Genomic DNA, 27,844 nt, shown 5'->3' with positions numbered 1-27,844 from the left:
ATTCATTGAGTATTAAAAATTTTAAAATAATCTGACTTAAATATAGTCAGAAGAATAAAAAGTATCCGTGAACAGAGTTTGAAAAAGTAAAGCCTCCAAAATTTGCAGGTGTTGTTTGACTCTTCCATCTGTCAAATACAGATCAGAGACGCACACACAGCAGGAATATTTCATAACACTATGAGCATGGATGAGAAAATGGCAGATGTGCTTGATGCGTGGGGTACATTAAAGATGCATAATTCAAAAGGCATCTTTAAGATGGTTATGAGCCGTTTGAAAACATGAAAGCAGCTTGTGTTGTCAGAATAATCACCGAAGGTATCAGAAGTTTTGCTCCTGCAAACCCAGCAGTGTCCCATCAGAGGAAATGAAATTAAAAAATAGAAAGCAGGTGCATACCTTAGTGCAGGGTTGTGATGTATGTGCACTAAGCCTAAGGAGGTGGAAGCAGGGTTTGGTTATGAAACAAGTGATGAGTGGTTGGGACCTGAGACTAGTGCCTGCAACCTAAGTGCTCAGAGGAAAGCTGTTTATTGCCTGGCCTGCACTTGATATCAGCTTCTTCTTAGTGCAGGGGTTTTGTTTTGATCTCTGACTGGCACTTGGTGGGTGCTCAGTTAATATGCATTGGCATGAACAAATAGAAGTTCTTATATATCAAGAGACAGACAGTTATTATCAAATCAGTTATAAAGCATGGAATATACATAGTTTCAAGGAGGCTTTAGAGTGATTGTTAGAATAAATAAGTTGGGGGGTGATCTCTAACTTCCAGGTTCAGTTTCATGAGCATAAAATTTATGTCCATACCAGAGACAGTGGGGCCATATTGAGTTTCTCAGATAATGTGGGATTACTATAGCCCATTCATTATACTTCCTTAAAATTGTTTCCTAAGGTTATAACTGGAAATTTTATGTAATCAGAACACCTTGGCTCTATTACTCTTGCAACTTGCTACAAACTACCTCCTGTGGATACTCAGGACCTGCCCAACGAGTTCTCGTATTTCTTAACCGATAAAAGAGTTAGAGATCTATGGCAAAAATCAGGTTTAAAAATGCCTAGAAATCATTATGGGTGTTTTTCAGGGATACAGACTGGAGGAAAAATTAATTGCTAATTTCATACCTGAGTCTGTGTGAGTTGGGCCTGTGTTCCTTCCGCCAGGCCGAACTGCCTGCTGTTGGAAGTGTCAAGTGAGCCTGTCAACCCCCGTTGTGGAGCTGAAATGAAGTCAGAGTGTGGCTTTCCTAATGCATTCTGAAGAGGATGTCCTGTCTTTTGTTCTCCTTTTCTGAAAGAGCATATATAGAGAGAAATGGTCAAGTGAACTAAGTTCCTTTTACCTTATTAGTAAGGAAAAACATTTTAAATATTTATGATATCATATAGATTGTGATGAATTCTGCTTTCTTAGTATGAATCCTAATTTTAATGTCCCAATTTTTTTTCAGAATAACAAAAAAAAAAAAATTGTCCCTCTTGTAAACTGAACTAGGGTGTCAGTGAATAATGACTAAGAATATGTAATTTTGTTTTGCATTACGGGCTCCTTTTGGTCCTTCTCGTTTCTATATTTTAACCCATTCATATCTAATTTTTTTGCCTGCTAATTCTGTTGGATTTAATGTCTTACTCTCTTCTGAAAACAAGAGTGTATGTGTGACTTGTCTATGGTCTAAGTTCTTGCTGGCCCCATTTTTAAAAAATAGGAACCACTGGGTTCTGTGGAGAGGAAGGTGTGCGTTTTCACTGATTGCCATAGATGTGAACCTGGGATTGGGAGGACATGGGTCTGAGTGTTGGAGCAGGTGGTGAAGAAGTGATGCCTTTGGGAGGGATTAGACTCAGGAGGACAGAGCTATCCTGATGGGATTACTGCCCTTAATGAAGGAGACCTGAGGGAGCTTGCTCCTCACACCTTTTTGACACAAGGAGGTGCCATCTGTGAAGAATTACCCCCACCCCCCAGAGACACCAGAACTCTTGTCATTTGATCTTGATCTTGAACTTGAACTTCCCAGCCTCCAGTACCATGAATGATAAAGTTCTGTTATTAGTAAATTCCCCAGTCTAGCCAGGTGTGGTGGCACACATGTTTAAACCCAGTAGCTTAGTAACCGGAGGCAGGAAGATCACATGTTCAAGGCCAGCCTGGGCAACTTAGCAAGACCCTGTCTCAAAATGTAAATAAAAGTCAACCAATCACTTGGGCTGGGGGTGTAGTTCAGTGGTGGAGCATCCCTGGGCTAAATCCCCGTACCTGTTCTTCCCTGTTCCCAGCTTGCCACCAACCACACAAAAATTATCCAGTCTGGGGTATTTTGTTATAGCAGCCCACATGGACTAAGATGGTAGGGAAACACAAGTTAAGGTTGTTTTTTTTTTCTTTTTACACCCTTTTCCTGGATCTTTCTGGTTCATTGTTTTAACCTCCATGAAGGGAGAATTCCTAGTGGATGCTCCAGTGGGTCTGAATGAGAATCAGCAGTTTCTTTGCTTTTGCTGTGTCTTGTCCTCACTTGTCACCTGGGTTATTCTCCCTCTCATGCTTTATCTGTTCCAGTCCACGTGTCACTTGCTGTTGCTACTGTCTTGTTAAACACAGCTGGTCATTATTTTCCTGGTCATGGGATTAGCTGGATCCCCTCTTGCTTTAAGGATGAAAATCCAGGCTCCTCAGCTGAGCATTCGAGGCCCTTCAGAATCTGGGTCCATCTTCTCTCCAGTCTCAGAGCTCCGCCCTTTTCTTCTGGCCTCCAGCATCAAAGGTTCTGTCCTTCCCAGGACATTGCCACCCTCTTTTTTTCAGACTCACCCTCATGAGCTTCTAGCTCACTGTGAGTCTCCTCCTGGTTCCATCCTTCAAGACCCAGTTCAGCCATCAGCTCCTCTGGATCCTTCCCACGTCCCCAGGCAGGCCTGCGCCCAGCCTTGGTGGCCCTTGCTTCACACCCTGCTGTAGCACTGTGTGCTGGTGCCCTCTCCTGCTTTTCCAGCGGGCTCTCTGAGTCAAGGCCTGCTTCTTTTTCATTTTTACAACCTTCCTATCAGCTCTGAGTTTAGTACACGAAGGTCCCAGAAGTTTTAAAAAGATAGATGAGTCCATGGGAATCTGAGTTGAGATTCCCAAATAGCTCATCTACCCGGTTGTGACCTCTGAGATTTGTAGAACTTCACCTTTTCCCCACATCAACCGGTTTGACCTTCAGCAGATTTACTACCGGGGCAGGTGGCATAATTCTTAGTTTAGAAATTGTAGAATGGACTTAGAGTTTAAGTTACTTGGTAGTAGAGGTCAAGAGCAGAGCCAAGATTGGCAGTTCCAGCTCTGTGAGCTTTTACATTTTCCCCAGTGTCCTGATGACTTTCATATCCACTGATGTAGTCATTCATGGTCCAGAAAAGGTAAATGCAAGTAAAATGTTCTTTGTTTATGGTAAAAATGCAGAGCCATCTTAAAGGCCTAGCATTAGAAAAAGGATTTGATCAATTTGAGTTATCAGCATGGCAGAATATTAAGTAGTTCTTCCAATGTACAATTATGGTTCCCTCAGGGAGAGGTCTGACGAGTGGGTAGTACACAAAATAGAGCTGTCCCTGTAAATACATGGTGGGTTATAGTTGTGTTTAGCTCATGAGAAAGCAAAACTTACTTTTTAGTATTTTCTTCAGTGCTTTGTTGGATCTATGCTACTGAGATCTGGTTTATTTGAGCCAAAGAGAATATTTGAAATTGCCATTGTCTCAGAATCTGGCATATAGGTTCACGAGCCATAGTGTGCCTGAGAGATTAAAAAAATGTGAATTATCTTTATTGAAATAATCGTTATTCTTTAAAATGCACTTATAAGAAAATGTGGGAAACCTAGAGAAATTTTAAAGTTAGTGGGAAATGTCTGACACACAGTTCTATAAAATAAAGGTAGTTTTGTGTGTGTGTGGGGGGCATGGTATCATATTATTGAATTGTCTAAAAGAGTTTACCTTTTCAAGATTATAAGAAATTATGAGACTATAAAATAAAAAGGAAAACCCAGAGAAATGAAAATTAGGGGAGGGTGGAAAAGCAGAAGGGTGGTTGGGTTGAACACATGCAGTTTGTTTCTGTGGGAACACCACACTGAACCCCATGACGTGTACGATTAATACATGTTTTTTTTTTTTTTTTTTTAAATAAACCCAAGACCACAGTCACATTAGGCAAAAGTCACCATGATTAATGTTTTGTGATCTCCTTTTTGTAGTTTTCTGATTTGTGTGGATGAGGGATTCTGTCCCCCTCCTTGGGATCATGTTACTGGATTGTGTAAAGAAGAGATTATCTCTGGATATTCTGTGTGATACCCAATACGTTTCAGACCAGGAGTCCCTAACCTTTGAAACTGGCATGGCCTTTGCTTTTGGGGGTTGATGTCGAACCCTTAATGCCTGCCAGGGACAAGTATGGGCAGGGCCTGCTGGAACCCGGAGCCTGCCAGGTTTGTGGGGAGGGTGGCCTGAATCATTATCTGCAACTTGCCTTCACAGGTGCTGATCTGTCAATTAAATGTGGCAATCAGGAAGGCAGGCAGTAAAATCAGGAGGAGTGCACAGAACTCTTCCAGTTACCATTTGACAGAGGAGAAGTGGGAAGGGGCACATTTCTCCCTAACAGATAAGTGGCAGAAGTTCAGTATAGGGTTTGTAGATGGAAAATAGAGCCCAGGGAAAGGTTAGGGGCTCTGTAACTGTGCTCTTTGCCTCATTGTCTGGCAGCACTCCGTTCCCTAGAATGAAGAGTGTGATAGCTGAGAGTCCCCACAGATGTGGGGCATCATAATGTATTGAATAATTTTTCTTTACACAAGGAAAGAAGTCATGTGATCTTCTTTACATGAAAATGACAGGCTGTCAAACTCTGGAAAATCATTACTATATTCTGGTGAATATATACTATTACTTAATTTCCCCTGTCAACCTGCCTCTGAATCTAGCTCTTAAAAAAGCAAAGTCTCTCTTTTTTTTTTTTAAGTGTTTAAAGTCTTTTTCCCATTACATCCTCAAATGGGAATATTCTATGGAATGAGAACTTGGGGAGAAGAAAGCCAAGAGAGTGGGGTGGGTCGGTGAAAGGAAGATAGTGTGGCGTAGGTTCTAGAAAGAGAGGAATACCGGCTGTGTGGCTGTGGGTGCTCTTCTTCCCTCCTCCTCCATGTTTGTTTTAGTATGTGAAATATCTTCACTCCCTATCTTTATTCTTTTTACTTCTTCAAAATCAATTTTCTTTCCTGGTCCCTCTTTTAACTCAGTGGCCTCTTGGGGAGAATTGATGGCTACTTACTGAAAACCTTGAGAGAGCCCTGTTGTAGCAAGTACAGGTTGAATATCTTTTATCCAAAAATCTATAATCTGAAATGTTTGGGATGCTGCCATCACATGTGCCTGTGTTTAGAAATTTTCATACCTGACTGCATGTGATAGGTTGCAGTTACAGATTCAGTGACACTACAAATGTTACATCAGATTACCTTCAGGCTGTGTGTATAAAGTGTACTTGAAGCATAAATCAATTTTGGGTCCAAACTTGGGTCCCATTTCCAATATATCATGTTGCATATATGTAAATATTCCAAAATCTGAAAAAAAAAAAAAACAACCCTGAAATCCAAAACACTCTTAGTGTCAAGCATTTTAGATAAGGGCAAGTTATGCATAATACCAACAGCTCTTATTTTTTTGTATATGTTTCCTTTACTAGTCTGAAAGTGCTAACAGGTATCATTCTTTAAGCAATATTTATTTTCCCGTTAACTGGCAGAATATGACAATATAAAATTGATTGATAATTAAATAATAATTGAATTCATTAACAAGTAGATAATTGAATAAATTAATCTTTTAAAGGAAACATTAAAACTGAGATTATGAGACACATATCTCCCATTGACTTCTTGCAAACATTCATTATATTAGAATATTCTAGCATCTTCTTTTAGAAGACTTAAAGATGCCCAATCAATACTTCTCTTCCTGGTATAGGAGGAAGACCAAGTTTTAAATCAATGGATATGTAAAGATCAGCAGTTAGAGAATTAAAACCACCTTTATATTACCGATATAAGCTATGTTCTCCTGTGTCAGCTGAGGTAAGGGCCAATGGTTACTACCTCTCTGTCCTCCCAGGTCACACCTTGTGCTCTACTGGAAGGAGGCTTGGGTCTGAAGGAGAAACCCTTAACCAGGGTGTAGAGAGAAGCAGGAAGGAAAGCTCCTCCTCCCGCAGCCCCCAGCTCCCTTCCTGCAGCTGGGGACCTTGTCTGTAGCCCACTAAGTAGGAAACCCCTTGCCTCTGGGGGCAAAGGAGGCCCGGAAAGCTCTGAAATGGATTAGATCAATTCAGTCATAATCTGCTTCAAGGCCATTCACTTCTGTGTCTGTTTCCCATCATAATGTCAGCTATGATCCATCCAATACAGCTCACCAGAGATTTCACGGAGGGATCAAGTCACAAAGTTAAGATACAGCAGTGAAAATCACCAGCCTGGTAGACATGGCCCATCACAGGGAGGCAGAGAGGTCGTGAATGAGAAGACGAATCCCAAACCTGACACCTGAGTAATAATCTTGGAGCTGAGTGACCTTGGCCCAATTACCTCGCCTCCTTGTATTTCAGTTTATCCATAAAATAGATAATAATAGCACTTGCGGATAGGATTGCTGCAGCTAGTGAATGAATGAATTCATATAAAGAGCTTAGAACTAATGCTTGGCACATAGCTAAACGCGTTCATCACAACTTCAGGAAAAGTTTTTGAATATAAACCCTTTCCTATTATGAAACTCTCAGGAGTTATTTAAAATTCAGATTCAGTTCCCCTGGCAAGACATGAAAGTTCAGGGTGGTAGACCCATATCAAATTATCCTGGCGGGTGTTAGCATTCAGATGATGTTGTTGTCCTGTCTTGTTTTCTTTGTTGTAGCTCAAGAGGTCTCCTCACCTGGGGGCAGCTGGGGTGGTGCCTTCAGCACGCTGCATCCTGGCTCACTCTCACTAGAATGCGTGTGGTTTCCTCCGGGTTCCAGCAGTTCTAGTAGTTCAGTAGTAAGACTCTCCTGAGCCTCACTTGATTCTAGAATCTTAATAAGACACCCTGGAGTATCAGAGTGTCAACCTGAAATCTGCCAGATTTGGAAAACATGCTTCCCTCCGCTCTCCAGGTGCTAATTCTAAGCAAAAATTGTTCCCAGTATTTCATGCTTATGAAGGAGGGAAGGAGACAGTATAGGCTGATGTTGGCGTCCATTGGTACTGCTTGTTGACAGTCTGGGACATTAGCCCATAACACTTGACAGGGAGAGGTCACCGTTAGCCAGGGGGCTAGTCTAGGTGCTTTGGGGTTGAGGAAGAGCCACCTGTACAGATTTTCCTCCTTTTTCAGGAAGTGGCATCAAGACACTGGCCTTCCCTGAGAGCTTTAGAAATGTGCACTGGTGGCAGCCGGGTTACTGGGTCTTTCTTTGTTCTCTGCGTATGTGGGTCTGTTTCTTCCTGGAGCCCTGTTTCTGGCACTCTCAGGCTGGATGGTGTCTGCTCTGCTGAGGGACGGGGCATCTCAAATGCCTGGGCTGAGAAGTCGATGCCGGAACACAGCGTGGCTGCCATCGCCTCTCACGTGGACTCGCTGAGGCCTGGGACCTCCATCTCAGGGAGGTCGTTTCCCTGTTTGCACTTGCTTCAATGGGGTGTTTTCAGCAGATCCTGGAGGGTGTTGTGGGTGCGTGGGAAGCTCGTGTCCTTAAGGGCCATTGGGGAAAGAGCTTGGCCCTGTGCACAGCTGTCTTCCACAGGGTTGACTGTGGCCTTCTGCTCTGCAAGACGGCTTGGGACTTCAGGAATTGCTGGTCCTCTCCTGTCCCCCTCTCTAAGGAAGGTTCACTTGAGGGTCAGTTTAATCAGCTTCTCACATCGGTCCTTGTCCTTCTGGGTTCCTTAGTGGACTCTTTACATCGTGATAGATTTTTTTCCCTTTATGTTTCTTGAGGTTTTTTTTTTTTTTTTTGTGGGGGAGGGACAAGTACTTCCAGGTGAGAGATCAAATCAGTGCATCCTGGGACCACTGGGGACATCCATTGTTCAAGCAAGTCCTTGTTTTCTGTGCTGCACTGGGCAGTCTCAACCAGGAGATAGTCCCCTGTCAGAGCGACTCTGCGTCCGGCCTGGCTGTCTCCTGGCCCTGCTGGGTTTTCCTTGAACGTGTTTCCTTTCTGCTTGTTTCTCTGTCTTGACCAGCTCCCGAGTATGTTTCCTCAGAGCCCAAGCAGTGATCCTATCCCACCTCATCTGCCCCAGCCATCTGCGCCTCCTGTTGCTGTCCCCTGTCAGGAGCCTGCCTCGGGCTGGGAAGGTCCAGCTCGTCACCCACTCTCCCTGTGTGTCCGTCAGCTTTCTGCCATTGTGACAGACAGAAGGAGGGAGGATTGGAGGAGGGAGACAAAGTAGAGGGAGGGAGACAAACAAAAGAGGTTTCAGACAGGTCAGTCCACGGTTGCTTGGTCTCATTGCCTTGGGCCCGTGTGTAAGTCAAGGGAAGCATGTGGGGAACAGAGAGGAGGGGCTTGCAGGGCCATGGCCCTGCTCCTAGAGGACCTTCGACCTCTCAGGAGTGTGGGGGGGGGCGGGGCTGGGTCAAGCCTTCAGCTGGTGGCCTCTCAGGAACATTTAAGATGCAAACCATAACACAAGGGGGGACCTAAAAGTGTGTTTCTCCATAGTTCCTGGGACTGGACCCTAGCTCTGTTGGAAGGGACACTTCTAGTCTGCTGATGTCTTTCCTGTCTTCCTTTATTAGTACATTTTTAAAGATTTGGCTTCCCCATTTTAAATACCTTCTCGTGTGGAGCGCAGGGTGTCTCCATTTGTTTTTTTTGGTCTGTTTCACTGGCCTTCAAGGTTTTCTGTTCTCCTTCAGCTTTTACTTGTTCCCGTCCCTCTTTCCTCTGTGGTAAAATTTACCATTTTAACCAATTTTATCTTAGGTGTTAAGTGTGTTCCTATTGTACAGGCATTGCCCCCATCCATCTCCAGAGTACTTTCATCTTGCACAACTGTGGCTGCACACCAGTAAACACTAACGACTCATTCCCTGTCCGCCAGCCCTTGGAAAGTAGTAATCTACTTTCTGTCTTTAGACGGTGGGTCCTTCGTATAAATGGGATCATGTAGTGTTTGTCATGTTTCTGGCTTGTTTCACTTAGCACGATGTTTTCAGGATTTGTCTGTGTTAATAGCATGCATCAAAATTTCATTCCTCTTGAAGACTGCATACTATTCCATAGGATGTACATCCTGTTTTCTTTATTCATTCATTCATTGATGGACATCTGGGTACATTTCACTTTTTGGCTATTTGTGGATAATGCTACTATGAAGATGAGTGTACAGGTATCTCCTTGAGGCCCTGTGACCACTTTTGAGTAAATAACTAGAATTGCAGTTGCTAAATTAATGGTGCTTCTATGTTTAATTTTAGTGTTTGCTTCCACAGTACCTTTGCTAGCCTCATTCTTGCCTTGGCCACACCAGTTGAAGTACACACTGTGCCCATGTTGGTGAAAGTCAAGCTTTAGCAGCCTGCATTATAAAGCTTGACCTTTTGCTGAGCCAGGGCCCTGTTTCAGGGCCTGAGCCCGACCTGCAGGATCCACTTGCCATTTGCTTCTGGGCCAGCAGCATCCAATTGTATAAAAATAGCTACATGCCTTTGGACAGATCCAAGATCGCTGCATGACCTACCAAGGTCCCACACAGCTGTTCTGAACCTGCCAGCCCAGGTCGTAGTAATTAAAAAATAAGTTATTTTCCCAAGCATAAAAACCAAGGTGTTGTGCCATATGGGTCATCTCTACTCGGTTGTACCAAAGTCCTATTATCTAAAGGGTTAACTTATTCTCAGATTGCTTTTGGTCTGTCAGGGTTTCTAGCACTTTCAGGGGATGGGAGGCAGCATGCCTTAAATGACCCTTCTTCTTTTTTCTTGGGTCCTGAACCAATTGTGAAATCTCACAAAAAGAAATTGAAGTGTTGTAGGGGGGAAAAAAATCCCTTCTCTTAGAAACCAAAGGAGTGAGGAAGAGGAGTTTCCTTCTAACAACTTTAATGTGGGAAACAATGCTTCCCACGTTTGTTTATTGTAGTTTGGCTAAATAAATGCATCACTTGTGAATAATCAAATAAAAACAAAAAAACTCTCCCTTTGAGGCTGTTGGTTGGTGTATGTGGCTCACTTAATGCTCATAACTTTGCTGTGAATTCAGTAAGTCTATTTTGTAGAAGCCGAAGTTTAGTCTTAGGGTGGGAAGAGAATGTCCCCATGGATTTATGGCTGGGGTTTGACCTTGAATCTGTGTTGACCACAAAGCCACTGCTGCCTTTTCTAAAATGATGTGGATAAGAAAAAATGTTATACATATTACTAACCCTTTTTTCCCCTAAAACAAAACTACAAAGTTCATTCCAGCCAGTTCCCAGTTTTTGCAGAATGTTTTTGTGAGTCGTTCTGACAATGCAGGCATATTTTGTTTCGGTGGCTAATGTCAGAATGGAAGGGCAGGGGTGGGGGTTGAAACAATTATTGTTTCATATCGGGGTCAAATAACTGTGTGGTGCTTGCTAAGAGTTCAGCTGAGCCTGTCTGTCATGCAGGAAGCACTAAATGAGGAATTTGGTTATGGAGTCGGAGTGTAATGTGGAAGGGGCCTGAGAGCTCTCATTTAATACAAGATCTTTGCTGTGCAGACTCCAGTGGACACAGCTCCGTGGCGGGGGGTGGGGACGGGCAGAATCTGTGTTCCTGTTGAAACAGAGGTGGCATAAGAGATTGATGAAGAGCTCCAAAATGTAGCATTCAGAACTAGCAAGGAGAAAAGGGTGTCTAAGAAAAATGGACAGTAAGGTTGGCACTTATTAAGTAACTCTTTTATATTTCATAATAACATTCCTTAAATGAAAGGTTTTTGTGTGTGAGTGTTACCTTGAAATCATGATTCAAGTGCCTGGAACATTCTCTTTGGATTAATGTAGTATACAGATTCTTGTCTACTTCTGTTAAGTTTCGTCTTGTTAATACAAGTCATTTAAAATGACTTTATTCCTTTTTTTTTTTTTTGCACCCAATCCCTCAAATTCACTGCGCTTATAAGACCATCAGTTTCTTAGCAAGTGGAGGGAGATGATTTCTTTCATCTAGTTTCCCAAACTCCTACCCACTTCACCACAAAATCACGGGAGTACATGCCTTATGAGAAAGGGGTTTTAGCATTTCTTTATCTTATCTGTTACATTTTATCGGCATTTATATTCAATTATGTGCCTTTGTTTTGATGAATGCTTAGGCCTGTAAGTACCTAGGAGGAGTAGACTTGGTATATACCCCATGTACCCGGAGAAAATACTCAGGTACTGACTGTTTTGCATGAAAAGACCCGGAACACCCCATGCCCCATTTTCCTACTGACTGGCCCCAGGATCTTTGATAAGTCACTTCCTCAAACTACATTTCCTCCCATCTTCTTAAAAGGAATACTTTCACATACTTTATATGACGACTATTAAGAAAATATGAACTAAGATGTTAAAGTAATATGGGAGGTTTCAAGAACTGAGAATTAGGGTTTTGTTCATTTTTCTCTCATAATTTGCCCAGGCACACCGTGGATTATTAGGCCATGTCCTGCTCTCACTGAGTGCTCAGTTGGCTCCTGAATGCTAGTCTGAGTAGTTGCTTCAGATGGCTCATGTTTTGCTCATAGTTTCTTTTTAAAGGTTTCATTCTTTGTGAAAAGCACAAACTTGTAGATTTCTCTTAGAAAATTCAGCATGCTGCACGGGCAGTTTGGAGGTGCTAGGACTCCCCCTTGTGGGATTCTGAGATGTACTCTACAGCAAAGAAATGAAGCCCCAGGGTTTGCTTCCCTGCCCTAGAAATCTGTCATCCCAAGTGCTTCAAGATCTGAGACCTTTTGAGCCCCATTATTGACATCACAGGTCCCATGGTTCAGGGTCTACAAACTTTGTTTCATTAGCAAAATTATTTAAAATGTTATATAAATAAAACGATGACTAGGCCATGTATAAAATATGAAACGAATAAATTTTGTCTTTAGACTTGGATCCCATCTCCTAGAGATCTCGTAATGTATATGGAAATAGTTCCAAGTCCCCCTGCCCAAAATCTGAAATAGTTCTGGTGCCAAGCATTTTGAATAGAGTGTATTTTTGTCATGCTTCTAGCTAATTTTGTCATGCTTAAAATGTCAGATTATAAATTTATCCATGTAGAAATTTACCAAAAGGACAAACTATTAAGCTTTAAGTCATATCAAATTACTGGACATAGGGCTTTTAACCCATATTCAGAATCAGAATTTTGAACTTCTATTAATTTCTCTCTACTCAGACATTTAAGGGAAAAGACATAGTTGCAGATTCCTTTAAAAGAATCTTAATTATAAAAGTGTACTTTGAAAGTATGCTGATTTTTTTTTAAACTTTGAATAGTTCAGACCAGAAGTACATCAAATGTCAGGTTTGGTATAACCTATTATAGGTATTTTAAAATTATTTTTAGTTTCTTCCCATTCCCAGTTTGCCCAGCCCCACTGTGATTATGACTGCGGGCCAACTGTTCTGTTCATTTGCTAACTGCATGTTGAGTACCTATTGAGTGATATAGACTTTGTGATAAAAGCACAGACTGGGTGCTTGTGGTCTGCTGGGGAGGGTGACCTTGACCAGTTTGTTACATTATAATGAGGAGTGTTAAGAAGGTCAGGTACAAGGTGCTGTAGGTGTGGCAGTGCTATTGTAGCACAAAAGCAAGTACAGAAAGGAACAGGCAGGTCTGGGTTCCAATAGAACTTTGTTTACAGAAGCAGGAAGTGGGCCGGAGTTAGCCTGTGGCATAGTTTGCCAGCCCAGGAAGTCTGTATTTAAGAATGAAGACACATGGATGGGTTCAGGGGCTTCTGGGGAGGAACAGTTACTCTAACTTGGTTCTGGATTTGAAGGTGGCGTAAAATTGGTCTCTGGCTCACACAACCGTATGAATAATGGTACAGTTGATGAATATGGGTCTTAAGATACGGGACACAGCCAAGGTGGCTGCTTGGGGGGTGTTGGACTCTGGGTGTGCAGAAAGATCCGAGTTCAAGAAATAAATGCTGGAGGCTTCACCTTGTCAGAGAGCTTCCTCAGGAAGAGAGAGGAGGGCCAAGATGGCCTCCAGGATTACTCCAGGGTCTGGTGGTTGGAGAGGAGGAGAGGAGCCAGAGAGGGACAAGTGGTTAATGGTCTTCACTGAGGCCTAAGGAGACAAGAGCAAAAGGAGCAGCTCCTGTTGGTGGGCTTCTTGCAGACCATTTGTAACTGTGGTTAAAGCATTTTTAGAAAGTTACGGGCTTTTTTGGTACATGTCCTTGGTGGAGGGATTTTTTCATAAGAAAGACAAATTTAAAAATCGAGTTCTTAGGATTTTAGGTTCGCTGTATAAATCTTATTATTCTCTTTAAGAAAACTAGTGGTTACTAGCAACTTTTGAAAAGTGCCTTTGACTAACATTTGGTCCCGTTGATAAGGTTGGCTTTACTGTACATAGTTTTATTACCTTTAAAATGTAGTGTGTTTTATTCTTTTCTGTACTTCAACTGTCTGACAACTGAAGTAATACCGCCCCCCTCCCCCCCCAGCTGGGGATTGAAACCAAGGACTCAAAAATGCTCAGCACACATTTTACCACTGAGTTACACCCTCAGCCCCTAGAATGTTTTTCTATATATGTACTTGAGTAAGTCTTATAGATTACATGATTGTGAGTCGGCTTCATAATGCATCTTCCTGGAGTTCACAGATGCTCACACACTGTGTAAGGCAGCCTGGGTTTGGGGAGTGTGTTTTACCCAGCTGAGATTTCCCAATGCTCTGACGTGTTCCCAGGTCAAGTACATAGAGTCCTGGTGCCAGAGACGTCAAACTTGAGGGAATTTTATGGCCCAGGTTCTTCAGATTCACATGCTGCACTTAATATCCAGGGTATTCACATTTGTCTGCAGCCCCTACCCTCCTACCCAAATGGCTGTGTCCCTCGATTGGATTTTTCATTTCCTTGCAGATAGGTTGGGATTGTTCCATGTGCCTAAGACCTTGGTACCTGACAAAGTCCTGCATTCTTTTCTCATACTTTTGTCTCTTCCCCCCATAGCACTTCCGATATTAAAAATGATAGCTAGTTTAATTGTGGGTATTATCTTTTATAGTTTTGTCTGACTTGAGGGTCAGGGTCATGGCTTCTAAAGGTACGGATAGAAGGCACACTTGAAAACAATTATTTGACTGTTACTGTGTAAACCTACTTCAAACTCCAGCATTTGAACAGAATGTTCAACATGCATTGGAAACGCTGAAGCTACGGTGTTCTATGTATAGTTAGAACATATTCACCTGCCTATTGCCATGCTGAGAATTTTCATGTTGCCCAAGAAAGAATTTGTGATTTCCTTTAGAAAGTAAACCCAGCACTAATTTTTCTGTTTTGCACACTGTTGTATTTCCAGTAAATAGAATAATGCCCAGTATTTAGCAGATACTCAAATATTTGTTGAATAAATGAATGAATGTGGTTTCTGAATAAATGATGAATAGTATATTATTAATGCTGGATTGTGTTTTTTATATCCTTTATAAAGTTCTTTCCCCTCTTTTTCCTTGTAGGCAGAAACCACTAATAGTAGCCTCTTGCAAGTGCAACTGGAATGCAGTTTACATAATAAAGTGTGTCAGCAATTAAAGGTAAGATATTTAGTATTTCTTCCTTCTTCCTGTCTCTCTACTTAAAAAAACCAACAGGAATAACAGAAAACCAGTCAGCCTGTCTGTCCTTGGAAATGAAGATGCCATGATCTTAAGTGCTTTTCTTTTTAAAAAATTGGCATTGCAAAGTTCAGATAATTTTTTGAGTTTTCACTTTCCCCTCCTTCCCTTCAATCGCAGAATTGTTATCTGGAGTCTGATGATGTTTTGCACTTACGAATGAACATAATTGTAACAATGGAAAATTCCTCAAAAGAATTTGAAGAAAACACACAAGATTTGTTAGATCATCTCTCTATTGTTTATGTAGCAACAGATAAATCTGAGACCTCAGGTAAGGTGAAATCTTTAGAAATTTTCATCATAGGGCTGGGGATGTAGTCAATTGTAGGTGTGCTGGCTTAGCATGCTTGAGACCTTGAGATTAATCCCCAGTTTTGCCAAAGGGGGGAAAATTCATTATAGTATATTTTGATTAATTTGTATTATCATTTGATAGCATTTACTTGTAGATTGTACTTGAGAGGCTAAGGCAGGAGGATTGCAAGTTTAAGGCCAGCCTGGGCAACTTAGTGAAACCCTGTCTTAAAATTAAAAAAAGAAAGGTTGGGTTTGTAATTCCATGGTAGAGCACCCTATGTTCAATCACCAGTACCTGGGGTGGGGTGGGGGAGGGAGTGTAACAGTAACTGGTTCTCAGCCTGCAGCTATTAACCAGGCTATATTATTTGGGGAAGGAGCTTAACTGACTATTGCAGACTGTTCTGAGTCTCCTTGTAAATGCTTTTTTTTTTTTTTTTTTTTAATGTTTTGAAGATAGTAAACAAATCAAATGGCCATGGTAGTCTAAATATTCAGTGTTTGAAGTCTGATGGCTCTTTATTTCAATTTTACTGCATGGCGGCTCTGTTAACAAGTCATGCTGTTTTGTATCTTAATAGCTGGGGGCTGGTTATTCTTGGATGCCTGACAAGTTAGAGTAAAATTTTTGTGTTCGGTTCTATGAATTTAACCTCTGGATGTAGGTGTCCTATTTATCAGAAACAACCTATTCATTCGTTTAACTTTCTAAGAACTTTTGTAGGAGACATACATCCTATGATCTGTGACATTCATAATGTGGGATTTATTATAATTCTTTGGTTATGACAATATGTGAGTGTATATGTGTATTCATATTTTTAAAAATGGTACAAACGTATACAAAAGCAAAAGCATAGTTCATTTTTTTTTTTTTTTTAATTAGCAGTCTTGTTTTTTTGTACTGGGGCTGAACCCAGGGCCTTATGCATTCTAAGTGCGTGCTCTGTCACTGAGCTGCACCCCAGTGCTATTGGCAGTCTTGTCAGTCAAACATCATTTAACTTCCAGTCCTAGAATTGGCCAGAGTAGTGATGGCCAGGTAGACATCGATGTGGAGAAGGCCCCTGCCCCATGGGGAACTTTTCCGTTGGTAAAGGCTAAAAGGAAGCATGTGTTTTAAGATGCCAGGAGTTTCATTCTTTCTGAATATAGTTGTCTAAATAAGGAAATGCAGGGGTGCCCAAGCAGCAGGAAAACAGCTTTATTTGAAGCTGTCCAGGTGATTAGTGTGATGTAGAAAAGATCAGATGACCCTAAATTCAGAATTTCTTTCTGGACTCTTGTACACCATTTTAAGAGCTGATGGTATCGGGCCTTGTAAGGATCTTTTTTGTGTGACTTAAAAGAATACATAGAAGAAAATGGCTCCCAGTTTTGATTTCCATTTTGAAAAAAAAAGAAGTTATTAGGAATGTTTAATCATTAAGGTGGGGAGATGAGATGGCTCTTTGTTTTAATCTCATTGTTCTGATTCTTTTGAACAGATGAATCTGCAGTAAATATGTATATATTACATTCAGGAAACAGCCTTATATGGATACAGGTAATTATAAATTATAATTATAATTTAAATTATAATTATAAATTATGAATTCTCATACAAAGTAGAACTTGAAATCATAAGGGTGCATCAGATTGCAGAACATGAGGGTCTTTCAGGACAGATGTGGAAACAGTTGCACACACTCTCTTTTGCTCTCCTTTAAAGCCATTCTTTTACTTGAAGCCTTATCTGGAGGGTGGGTGCCAGCACCCTCTCCCTGCTGTGACAGACACATCTGCTGAGCAGTTGCTAGGTATACAGTCTCTGCTGTTTACTTATTTTAACAGAGTGGGTTTGGAATGGGTAAGTATTCTGGCTGAGAGTAGTAATGTGGACTTTTTGTTGTTGTTACAGGATGTACATCATTTCTCACAGAGAGGTGCTCTGTCTCTTCAGTTTGAACCAGTCCTGCTGCCTACTTCTACAACAAACTTTACAAAGATCGCCTCTTTTAGTTGCAAAGGTACACATTTTAAAAATATTGGAGTGTTTTTTTTTTCTTTTTGTTATCTAGTTGTTTGTTTGGTAATGTTTTTCTGTGTAGGTACTCAAACTACAGCTGAGGCATGGTTTAAAAAAAAGCAAATGGGTTTGGTTTTAATAAACCACAGCCCTAATGTTTCTAAGAGATAGGGTGACATCAAAGCTCTTGTTGATGATACGTGTATTTTGCTATAGGATTTTGAGCTTAAAGCTTAACTTGGTGATTTGCAGGATCCAGAGGTATGTGTTTATTGGAGGGGCCACTTTCTCAGGTAGTGTAGTTGTGTAGCTCCAATTTTGTTCTTTTTTTTTTTTTTTTTTTTGCATAGAATGTGATGCAGAATGTCTAGTGACATAAACCCAGTCCTGTCTTTGGGTTCTTACGGTTAAAAAGAGTTCTGTAAAGGAATTCAAAGGGATAGGAAAACATGCCTAGCCTTACTCATAGTTAAAGAAATGTAATTTAAAGCAACAAATGAGATGTAGCTTATTACTTAGATCAATGAAGAGCGAAAGGTCATTAATATTCTGTGTTGGTAATGATTAGGAATGAAAACATGTTGAAGTTTTCACTGAAATATAAGTTAACGCAGGCTGTTTTGGAAGGAAAATTGACAGTCTCTAAATATTTAAAATGCACATATGTGCTCTTCAATCCTTAATTCTAGTTCTAGGAATGATTCTACAGATCTATTCATCTAGCATTCAAAATTGTACCTAGACTGGGTGTGGTAGTGCACACCTATAGAACCAGCTATTTGGGAGGCTGAGATGGGAGCATAGGCTGAGGCCAACCTAGGCAATATAGCAAGACCCCATCTCAAATGACAACTACAACCAGAATAAACCTGAACCTGTTCTTTGTGGCAACAGAACAATCTAAGGCACCCACTGTTAGGTGACTCCTGAGCACATCTATAGAAAGGTGTACCCTGGAGCTACTGAAAAGTGTCCAGGGATATGCAGTGCAAGCAGTATGTGAAAAGTGTCCACAGGGGCTGGGGATATAGCTCAGTTGGTAGAGTGCTTGCCTCGCATGCACAAAGCCCTGGGTTCAATCCCCCGCACCACAAATTTAAAAAAAAAAAAAAGCATCCATGGATCCATGGAGATACAGTGTAAGCTGTATGTGGACGTGTAGGTGTTTGAAAGTGTGTCTGCATGCCTGTATATACACAGAACACCTGGACAGTGCTTCAGAAAGTGCCAGCAGTTGCCTCACCTAAGATAATTACAAAGTCTGGGCAAAGTTCACATTAGAATCACATTTTTTTGTTTTGAGTATTTGAATTTCCGTTTTTGCACCATATGTATAACTTTAAAAAGGAGAGTTAAGATTCAACACCAGTGAGCTTCATTTTTCACTTTTGTCATCTGGCAGATCTAAGGACTTTCCTCTTATTTATGATGAAGACAGATCTTTGTAAAAGAAATCCCCAAGTAATGACCCACCCCCTCCCATCAGGAAAAAATTGAGAGATTGGTTTAGAGAGGGGGAGCGGTGGGAGGTAGACACCATATTCCAGATAACTGGAACAAGCTAGTGGAGATAGACAGGGGCATTTGAGAGAGCATGCTGCCATATATACAAGATTCACTATTTTAATGGTGATAAAAAATGAATTAAAAAGTGATAAATAAAAACTTGGGCTGGGGTTGTAGCTCTGTGGTAGAAGGCTTGCTTAGCATGTGTGAGGCAATCTTCAACACCACATAAAAATAAATAAATGTAAGTATTGTGTCCGTCTACAACTAAAAAAAAATTTTTTTAAAAACTTAAGAAAAGGTTATAAAAACTATACCTTATTTTTTTGTTCAGATTTAATGAAAGAAAAAATATTTATGCTTCACTTTAAAAAAATTTTTTTAAATATCTAAAGCAGCTATGTCCTGTGGCAGTGGGATGATAGAAGATGTGAAGAAATCAAAAATCACTCCAACACTAGAAGCATGCCTCTCCTCTCCGGTGGTGCAGGGGTAGGTTCATTCTACTTTCCCTGAAGTCATATGGGGTTTTTTCCTCCCCTAGTAGGTCTTCAGAACTATAGCTCATGTGAGTCCTATGGGTCTTTTCCTGGACTTTCTTTGCTGTGCATTCACACTGCTAATAATTCGGGAGAGGTGCCTTGGCAGAATGGGAAAGAGTAACTAAATAATTCAGTCTGAAGTAGGTTCTGGGCCAGGCCGCCAGGTGTGTGGGAAGGAGTGCTCAGATGGTGTTTTCTGAGTAGAATTTGGGTCCTGCTTTTGTCCTGGTAGCCTCCATTAGCTGCCCTGGTCATGGTGGGGCCACTTTGTCCTGGCCCTCAGGTGTTGCAGATGCGAACAGATGGTTCAGGAGGTGATTGTTGTGGTCGTTGGCAGCATCCATAATATCTTGTGGCATCCCCCGTTGGCACCTGGGTCTCCCTGGAGTGCTGTTGTTCTCTGCACTTGGGCTGATGGCATGCGTGTCTTCTGCTCACAGGTATTTCAGAGTGGACCCTTCTGCAGCCCAGTTTCATGTGGAGAGTCATGAGAACACATCAGGAGTGTGGTCAATATGGTACCTCAACCATTTTGACCGTAACATTGTGTTAAAGGATGTGTTTGTTTCCAAGGAGGCTAGGCACATTTTAAAGGTATGTATGGTGTTTTTCTTCCAGTGTTAACCTATTTTAAGCTTTGTTCAAAGTCAAATGTGATGAAATTCATATCTATAAAATTTAATTTTGGCTGGGCGTGGTGGCATATGCCTTTAATCCCAGCGGCTCGGGAGGCTGAGGCAGGGGGATCACAAATTCAAAGCCAGCTTCAGCAAAAAGCGAGGTGCTAAGCAACTCAGTGAGCCCCTGTCTCTAAGTAAAATACAAAAAGGCTGGGAATGTGGCTCAGTGGTTGAGTGTCCCTGAGTTCAATCCCCAGTACCCCACCCCCCAAAAAAAACTCATTAATTTTGACCTATTTTTAAAGCAACTCTTTTTCTTTAAAAACCTTTAGAATTACTTCTAGGATCTCTCTCTTTTTTTCAAACACAATTGTTTCATGGATCTCAAAATGAGTTTCATGGATCTCAAAATGAGCATCATTATATTCTGTAAGAATATTTACTCTTAACTATTACTCAAAAATGTTATAATACATGATTTCTATAAACAAGATTATGTATAGTAATTATATACCTTATTTGTGGTAAAATATAGTAGGCTTTTGAAAATGCCATTCATGATCACTTGAAGATTACTTTTGTGAAATTTAAAATACGGGCACATTAAGCGGTATTTGAAACCTATCATTTCTATAAGAAATGTTTCCGTCCTTGATCTGGAATGAATTGAGTCAAATTGTGCTTTTCCAAAATATGGAAGAACTTCAACATCATACTTTGTAATTATTTTAATCCTAATCAGTGTTAGGAAAAGTAATCTCTCTTGCTTCTTTTCTTTTTAGATTCTGAATTTCACTGGCCCTTTATTTCTACCTCCAGGCTGTTGGAATATATTTTCTTTGAAACTTGCTGTTAAAGACATTGCCATAAATCTATTCACCAATGTATTTTTGACTACAAACATAGGTGCCATTTTTGCAGTACCTCTACAGATTTTCTCAGCACCAACCAAGGTATTGTTTACAACACCATGTGTGTTATAAATTTCTTGATAATTATTGTTTCTTTTTACTTACGGTGCTTGGGTTTTATTAACAGGGTTAAGTTCATGTTCTTTAAGGCTACCTAAGAAATTGAAGGCCATTACCAGGCCAATCTTAGATCAGTTTTTTCAGATTTGGAAATTTTTATTTGGAAAGAGTCTATTTTTCATGAAGCAATTGATTATTGAAAGATAAGCATGTAAATAGATTTCATTTTCATTTGTTTCCAAAAAAAAAAAAAAAATTTTTTTTTTAATATAGTGGTGCCTTGGATGAAACTCAGGGCCTTGCCTTGAGATAAATCACTTTGGTTTAAATGCTTTAGGTAGACCACTTTTTAAGTGACTTTGAGTTTTGCTTATAATCCTTGAATTTTCTTAAATGGGACAAGTCGAAAGCCTAAGAGTTCACAAGAGAATGTTTTCTAAAATCTGGGTAAATTGTGTTTAATTTAGATTATCTTAATCATGTCTCATTTTTTTCTTAACGTTTTATTTCTTTTCATTTAGTTATTATTGCTTCCTTTTGATCCAGGCTATTCTATATAATATTGGGTTCTAATTTTTCACTATGAGACATTCATGCAACCATCTTTATGATTTTTCTCACTTATTGGTGTTGATATTTTATAGTTAGAAATGCTCATGTTTAGGCTGTAAGTGTGAAGGTAGGACCTTGCAAATCAAACTCAACAAAAATGTAAAGCTAATTTCATTTATCCATATTTTGAGCAGGGAAGATTTCTTAGAAATTTCCTTTTTCTAAACAAGAGATGCATATAAGAAGAGTGACCAAGGGAGGGAGCAGGAGAACAGGTTTCAGGTGCATGAGGAAGTAGCAAGTCTGTTCTTCCCAAAACTGAGAAGTGGAGCATTAAATGCCCTGAGTAGCAAGAAGTTCTTTAGATGGACAGACAGTTTCTCAGAGGATTAGAGGACAGTTAAAAACAAACAAAAAATCAAAAAGACAGAAGCCACTAGGAATGTCCTGAAACTAATTTCATCTTCAATTGACGTGACAGCGCTGTGTCTTGTGGGCCCAACGGTTGTCATTATGGGCTGTAATGGTTGTGCAGGAGCTGCTCTAGTGGCCCTTCTGGGAGAGATGGTGCCGAGTTCTCAGAACAGATTCAAGGAGAAAGGAAACCAAGACATCACTTTCTAGTTGTTTGACATCTGGTTAAAGGGGAGTTCACTGAGGAGGAGGCCAGTGTCTGCTTCATATTTTAGTGCATTGGGATTTTTATGTTGAGTGTTGTGTTTTAAGTTATTCATATATTACTTTTCAATCTAGGAAGGGAGTCTGGGTTTTGAAGTGATAGCACATTGTGGCATGCATTATTTCATGGGAAAATCAAAAGCAGGTAAGTATTTTGCCCTTAGGCTTTCTGTAGAACTCCAATTTGGGGGAAGTGGGAAGCAGTGAAGGATGTTAGCATTTGTAGATGGAATAATTTTTTTCAAAAGTAATTGCATCATATTCTGTTCTTAGCTTAATCACTGACAGAACAACCTGAAATTGTTAGAGTCCTCAAGACGCACATAGGGTACTGTGTAAATAATGCCCTTTTATTCTTAAGTAGCTTATGCTTTTTAAAGGGATTTTTTAAAAATAATATTGTTTGATCATCAGAGCAGCCTTGTCACCAGGAAAAATTAGAAAATCATGATTATTTTGTAAAAGAGCTTAGATGATAGAGTCATAAACATATCATAGGTAGTGCTGATCATGATGTGTGACAGAGGCCATTAGTGTTGTTATGGAAGCAGTTTCTAACTTGGGGTTTTATTTTTATTTTTTGCATTTTGATTTATTAAGATAATTAAAAGAGTTTTAAAGGACAGATGTTTCTTTTGGGAGAGTCCCACCTTTTCTTACAGATCCTCTCTTATCACAGAGCAGATGAGTAGGGTGAGGTGAACAACATGTACCTTGTAGAGGATCAGCTCCTGGTCTAGGTGGGCTTTTCCCTCGGCACTCTACAGTATGTGGAAAGACTCAGACAGTGATGAGGAACATGTCCATAGAAACAGTTTTGCATTTTAGATTTAAAACTGTTAAAAATGTTGCAAGTATATAATTTTAACTTGTTTCAGGCTGTATTCATGAACCATGTGTCTTTTATGTTAATGCCTTTACATAATCGATTTGGTTTTGTTTTTTACATGTTTGTTTAATTTGATATATCATTTGCCATTGAATTAGAGGGACTTTTAGTAAAGAAGAGAGGAGAAGAGTGGCATTGATTCACTCTACCGTCCTCTCAGTTTGAGAAGTCTAACGGTTAGTTCGTGGTATTATTAACGAATTGAGTCGTACTTTCTGTAAATCTAAATATTGAATCTGATCTAACTTTTAGAAAATCCTAATTGGGATGGGGCCCTTTCTCTGGATTGGTCTACCTGGGATGTGGATTTGGAACTTGCAAATAACTTGTATGAAAGTTGGAAGAAACACAAGAGTGGCAACGTCTGCAGGTGTGTCTCTCATCTTCCTCTCTCTGTTGTTGAGCGGTGGGGGAAAACTACCACATGGTCCTTTTTTCAAATTGCACTCCTTAATTTTTGGTGGTTGTTGATATTTCTACCTTTTTATTTTGACAAAGTTTCACATCTTAGAAGAGCTGCAGGGTTAGTGCCTTGACCCCTCACATGGTCCTTGGCTCCAGTTTGTCCCCTGTGTTCCCATTTTACCCCCTCCCCCTACTCTCTGTGTATACCTGTATTCACATAGTCACACTTTTTGCTGAGTTATTTGAAAGTGAAGCTGTAAATATCACCCTACTCCAGCCCTCGATATCTTATTAGGAAAATCTTCATTATCAGCATACTTCAGTCCTCTGTGCTTTATTAGGAAAGTGCTGTTATTCTACTTCAGCCCACAGTGCTTTCTTGGGAAGTTATTTCCTGAGGAGGGTATTCTCTTAACTGTACCACCATTCTTTCCCCAGCTCACTCAACCCTGACATAATTGTGTTATCTAATAGGCAGTCTGTGTTAAAATTATCCTGATTAACCCAGCAACTCTATTTTTGTCTTTTTCCTTTCTTGTAGACCAGGTCCATCCAAGGACCATGCATTGCATTTGACTGTCTTGGTTTTTGGTAGCCTTTAGAATAGTGCCCCATTTTTTGTTCAGTTTTCATCATGTTGACAAGTTTTGTCGAATCCAGGCCAGTTGTAAGAACATTCCACACTATCAGTTTTTATGCTTGGGTTCCTCAAGTTTCCATTCAGTTTAAACATTTTTAGCAAGAATGTGAATTACCTGGTTGATCTTGTCTATTATTGTGTCCCATCAGGAGGTATGTGAATGTTAATTTGTCTGTTTAGCATGGTTAGGGTGAATTATGTGGTATAGCTGATGTGTGACAGGTCTCTCCACATTCACCACCTTTTTCCTTTAGTGATTAATCAAAAGCTGGGTTGTGATAATCTGATATCATTTACCCTTGCCATTCCCTAGAGACCTTTCATCCCATGGTTTTAGAATTCACGGAACATCACTGTCCGAATCAGTGACGTTAGCCTGATGGCTGTAAGATGGGGAGGGATGTTTCCATTTGTCCATTCTACAATTATTGTGAGATATTGTTTTGTTTTGTTTTTAAAAAAGAGCCTCTCTTTTTTCCAGCATCCCTATAGTTTTGTTAGCATGTTGTACTCAGTTACTGTCTTTATTGCTTTTGATGCTCAATTGTCCCAAGTTTGGCATGGGGGCCCTTCAGCGTGGCTTGTGTGCCTTTTTGCTCCATCGTCATCATTCTCGGAGCCTTTCATGCTCTCCATGGGAACAGAACATTCTAGGTTGAGTGGTTTGGGGGAATTGCCAGGAATTGAGCCAAGACCCCATGCCTGCTAAGCACACACCCTGTCACCGAGCTGTGCCCTCAGTCTCCACAGAGAGTCAGTCTGAGACCTTCTGCTTCCCAAACCCAGCACACGCCATTTTCCCCAGGAGCCTTTGTTCCTTGTGGTGGGAGTGGTGTTGAATGATTTTCCTTTTGAATGTCAAAATTATTTTCCAAAATAATTTCTTTGCACAGGAGGAATGTTTTAGGAATGATGCGTTTCGCCCACTCGAAGAAACCCAAGGAGTCAGAGTCCTTTGTTTCCGTTTTGCCTCGTTTGGTTGCGGAGCCTGGCCTTGTGTTAAACTTCAGCGCAACTGCCCTTAGGAACAGTGTGGTGAGGACAGTGTGTTCTTCCCCTGTCTTTGCCAGTGACACCACAACGCTGAGGTCTTCAGAACACCAGAGTAATTCTGCCTGGAGATGTTTCAGAACCAAAATCAATTTAAAGTCCACACTTTAATGCTATAAGGGCACCTTGAGTAAGGCCCTACAGAACAAGAGGAGTGAAATTTTAAGGAGACAGAACGCATTGAACAAAGAGATTTGGAATTGAATATGAACTTCCTAAATAAAATGTATGAGTTAAAACATTCAGCCACTGAGCACAGAGAAGATCTTGGCTAACACAGGACTTGGTTTTAAAACCAGAACTCAAAGGAAGTCCAGAGTGAGCCAGGCTGCTCTGGTGACGGTGGGGACCTAGGCTCCACCCGTCTTTGTACTTTCTATCCTGAGTGTGTTGTCCTCCTTCCTTGTGGATGCTATCTTCCGTCCACCCAGGGTGTCAGGAGGCGGGAGAAAGGGAAAGAGGTGCCACCAGCAGACTTCCCGTTAGGTCTCATGGCCAGGAACTGCCTTCACACATGCTCTGAGTAGAGCGCACACCTTAATAGGTGCTTGTTGAGTTCTTGGGGATGACAACCTAAGACTGCTTTTGCTTTTCCTTTTCACTTTTTGTTTTGAAGTAATTTCTCCCCAGAGAAAAGTTTTAAGAATAGCACCAAGAACTCCCAGTAGTGGCCCTTCCCCAAGATGAATCAGTATTTAACGTTTGCCATGCTTGCTTAATCATCGTTCCCTCTCCCTTTTCACATGTACATATTTGAGAGGATAAAACATTCGCCCCCACTATAAAAGTATTTTCTTATATAGCCAGATTATAGTGATCAAAATTATAAAATGAAGTATTAACCTAATGTTATCCAATGTACAGTCTGTATTCTAGTTTCTCTAGGGAGTTCACTATCACAACTCCTGGTGACTTTCCTCCCTCCTGGCTCAGGATGACCCCAGGATATGACTGCATTGTCATGGTAGTCCGAGTCTTTTCTGATATTCTCATCATGTCTTTGCCTTTCATGACGTAGCATTTTTTTTCTCTTCTTTTCTCTTTGGTGCTGGGGATCAATCCTGTGCAGAGCACTTGCTCTACCACGGAGCTACACCCTCAGCCCACATGGACATTGAAAAAAACAAAACTTTTGTAGTTGGAGGTGGCCAGAATGCCTTTATGTATGTTTATTTTTTTAATGTGGTGCGCTAGGCATGTGCTCTGCCACTGAGCTCCGGCCCCTCCCACACACGGACATTTTCTTGAAGGGTTCAGGCCGTTGATTTTCTAAGCTGCCCCTCTGTTGGAGCTGTGCGTAGTTGTGATGAGATTCAGGAGTGTCTTGGGAGGATGCTGTGCCCCTCGCTGTGTTAACCCTCCTCTCCTCACGTCTAGGTGAAGTACTTTATGGTGAGGAACCCGTCCTCGCTGCCAGTCTCCCTGCAGCTCCTGCCTCTCTCCTTGTACCCGAAACCCGAAGCCGCGGCGCGCCTGCTGCACAAATGGTAGGAAGACCCTCTGGTGGGCAGTTTGGGAAACACTCTTAGGACTCAGAATTGTTGGAAGGCCTGTGCTGCTTTCTCCCAGGCTCTGGATGTGGGCATACACACTGTGAACCCATCAGCCTGTGTATCTGGGGTGCCCTGTCACTGCCTTGGGTCTATAGCCCAACAGAGCATTTTTGAATTAGGGAACCTTTATCATTATGCTTTTTCATGCATATTTCTAAAATTGAGAATCTAAATCATGATGATCTTTGGTTAATTCAGGAATGAGTTTAAAGCCAGGGTCAGTGGCATATCCACAATCCCAGCTGCCCAGGAGGTTAGGGCAGCAGGACTGGGAATTCCAGGCTAGCCTGGGCAACTATCAAGACCCTGATTCAAAATAAAATAAGAGGGCCATGGGTACAGAGAGGAATAGAGTGTTTGCTTAGCATGCACAAGGCCTAAGGTTCAGTCAGTAGTGCCACAAAAAGAAAGACAGATTTAGTGTTCTTGTATATTCTACTCTAGAGTTAAACAAAACAAGAGAATGATAGTATTTTTTCATGCCTATTGTATCTTGTTTTCACATAATCACACTTTTATGTAGACCGTTAGTAACTTTTCGTTTAGGAAGATGTGCCATTGTCCCCAGATTTCTCAGCTTCAGCAGTGTTGACATTTTGGGGCAGATGATTCTTTGTGTGTTGGAGGAAGAGCTGTCTTGTATAGTGAAGGCTGTTCAGCAGCTTTCCAGCTTCTACCTCCTAAAGGGCTTCCCCAGCCATAGCATCCAAAATGTCTGCAGACGTTGCCAAATGTTTTGGGGTGGGGATAAAATTGCCTTTGGTTGAGAATCACTTCCTTTTGGGTTTCATAGCTGTGAACCATTTGGAGAAGAAATAAACAGCTTTATACTTAGCACTTTTGTCTCCATATGTTTCTGTACTGCCAAGGAGCATGTCAGAGTCACTCACTGAATAGATTCGTTGAGCACTTGGAGTAAACCAGATATGGGTGGGTGTGGAAGCAGGGCTGAGACAGGATGAGTTGTTTATGCGTGCACACATGCATTCCTGTGTGTAAATGTGCATGTGCATAAGCATGTATTATGTATTCATTCTTCATTGGCAGATCTCAATGCTATTTTAAACTTAAAATTTTTTTTTTTTTTGCTTTGTAGGTTTGGCACTGATATGCAGACGATTAATTTCACAACTGGTGAATTCCAGCTCACCAAAGCTTGCTCTTACCGGGTAGGATGGCATTTTCAGTAGAAAAAAGAATGTTGACAAACTGGCCACA

General features: G+C 40.9%; 1 protein-coding gene across 7 annotated transcripts in view; it reads left to right on the top strand.

Moving 5' to 3' along the window:
* Tmem131l (transmembrane 131 like) overlaps positions 1-27,844 on the top strand; it is a 171,262-nt gene that overhangs the window by 95,863 nt on the left and 47,555 nt on the right. For 5 of the 7 annotated variants that reach the window (XM_046458752.2, XM_046458750.2, XM_046458749.2 and 2 more), the window contains 12 exons: positions 14,754-14,831; positions 15,033-15,186; positions 16,700-16,758; positions 17,113-17,221; positions 19,122-19,218; positions 19,709-19,862; positions 20,671-20,841; positions 22,165-22,234; positions 23,231-23,348; positions 24,917-25,058; positions 26,451-26,560; positions 27,723-27,795. In XM_046458752.2, the coding sequence (XP_046314708.1) occupies positions 14,754-14,831; positions 15,033-15,186; positions 16,700-16,758; positions 17,113-17,221; positions 19,122-19,218; positions 19,709-19,862; positions 20,671-20,841; positions 22,165-22,234; positions 23,231-23,348; positions 24,917-25,058; positions 26,451-26,560; positions 27,723-27,795 (1,335 nt within the window). The remainder of the gene's footprint in view (positions 1-14,753; positions 14,832-15,032; positions 15,187-16,699; positions 16,759-17,112; positions 17,222-19,121; positions 19,219-19,708; positions 19,863-20,670; positions 20,842-22,164; positions 22,235-23,230; positions 23,349-24,916; positions 25,059-26,450; positions 26,561-27,722; positions 27,796-27,844) is intronic. The other 2 variants (XM_046458755.2, XM_046458751.2) reach the window with 1 other exon arrangement.

The sequence above is a fragment of the Marmota monax genome, unplaced genomic scaffold (genome assembly GCF_021218885.2).
Source record: "Marmota monax isolate L192 unplaced genomic scaffold, Marmota_monax_Labrador192_F-V1.1 WCK01_AAM20220418_F8-fsc00002, whole genome shotgun sequence".
Taxonomy (NCBI): Eukaryota; Metazoa; Chordata; class Mammalia; order Rodentia; family Sciuridae; genus Marmota; species Marmota monax.
The sequence above is the reverse complement of the archived record's forward strand: the minus strand, read 5'-3'. Positions and strand labels throughout refer to the sequence as shown.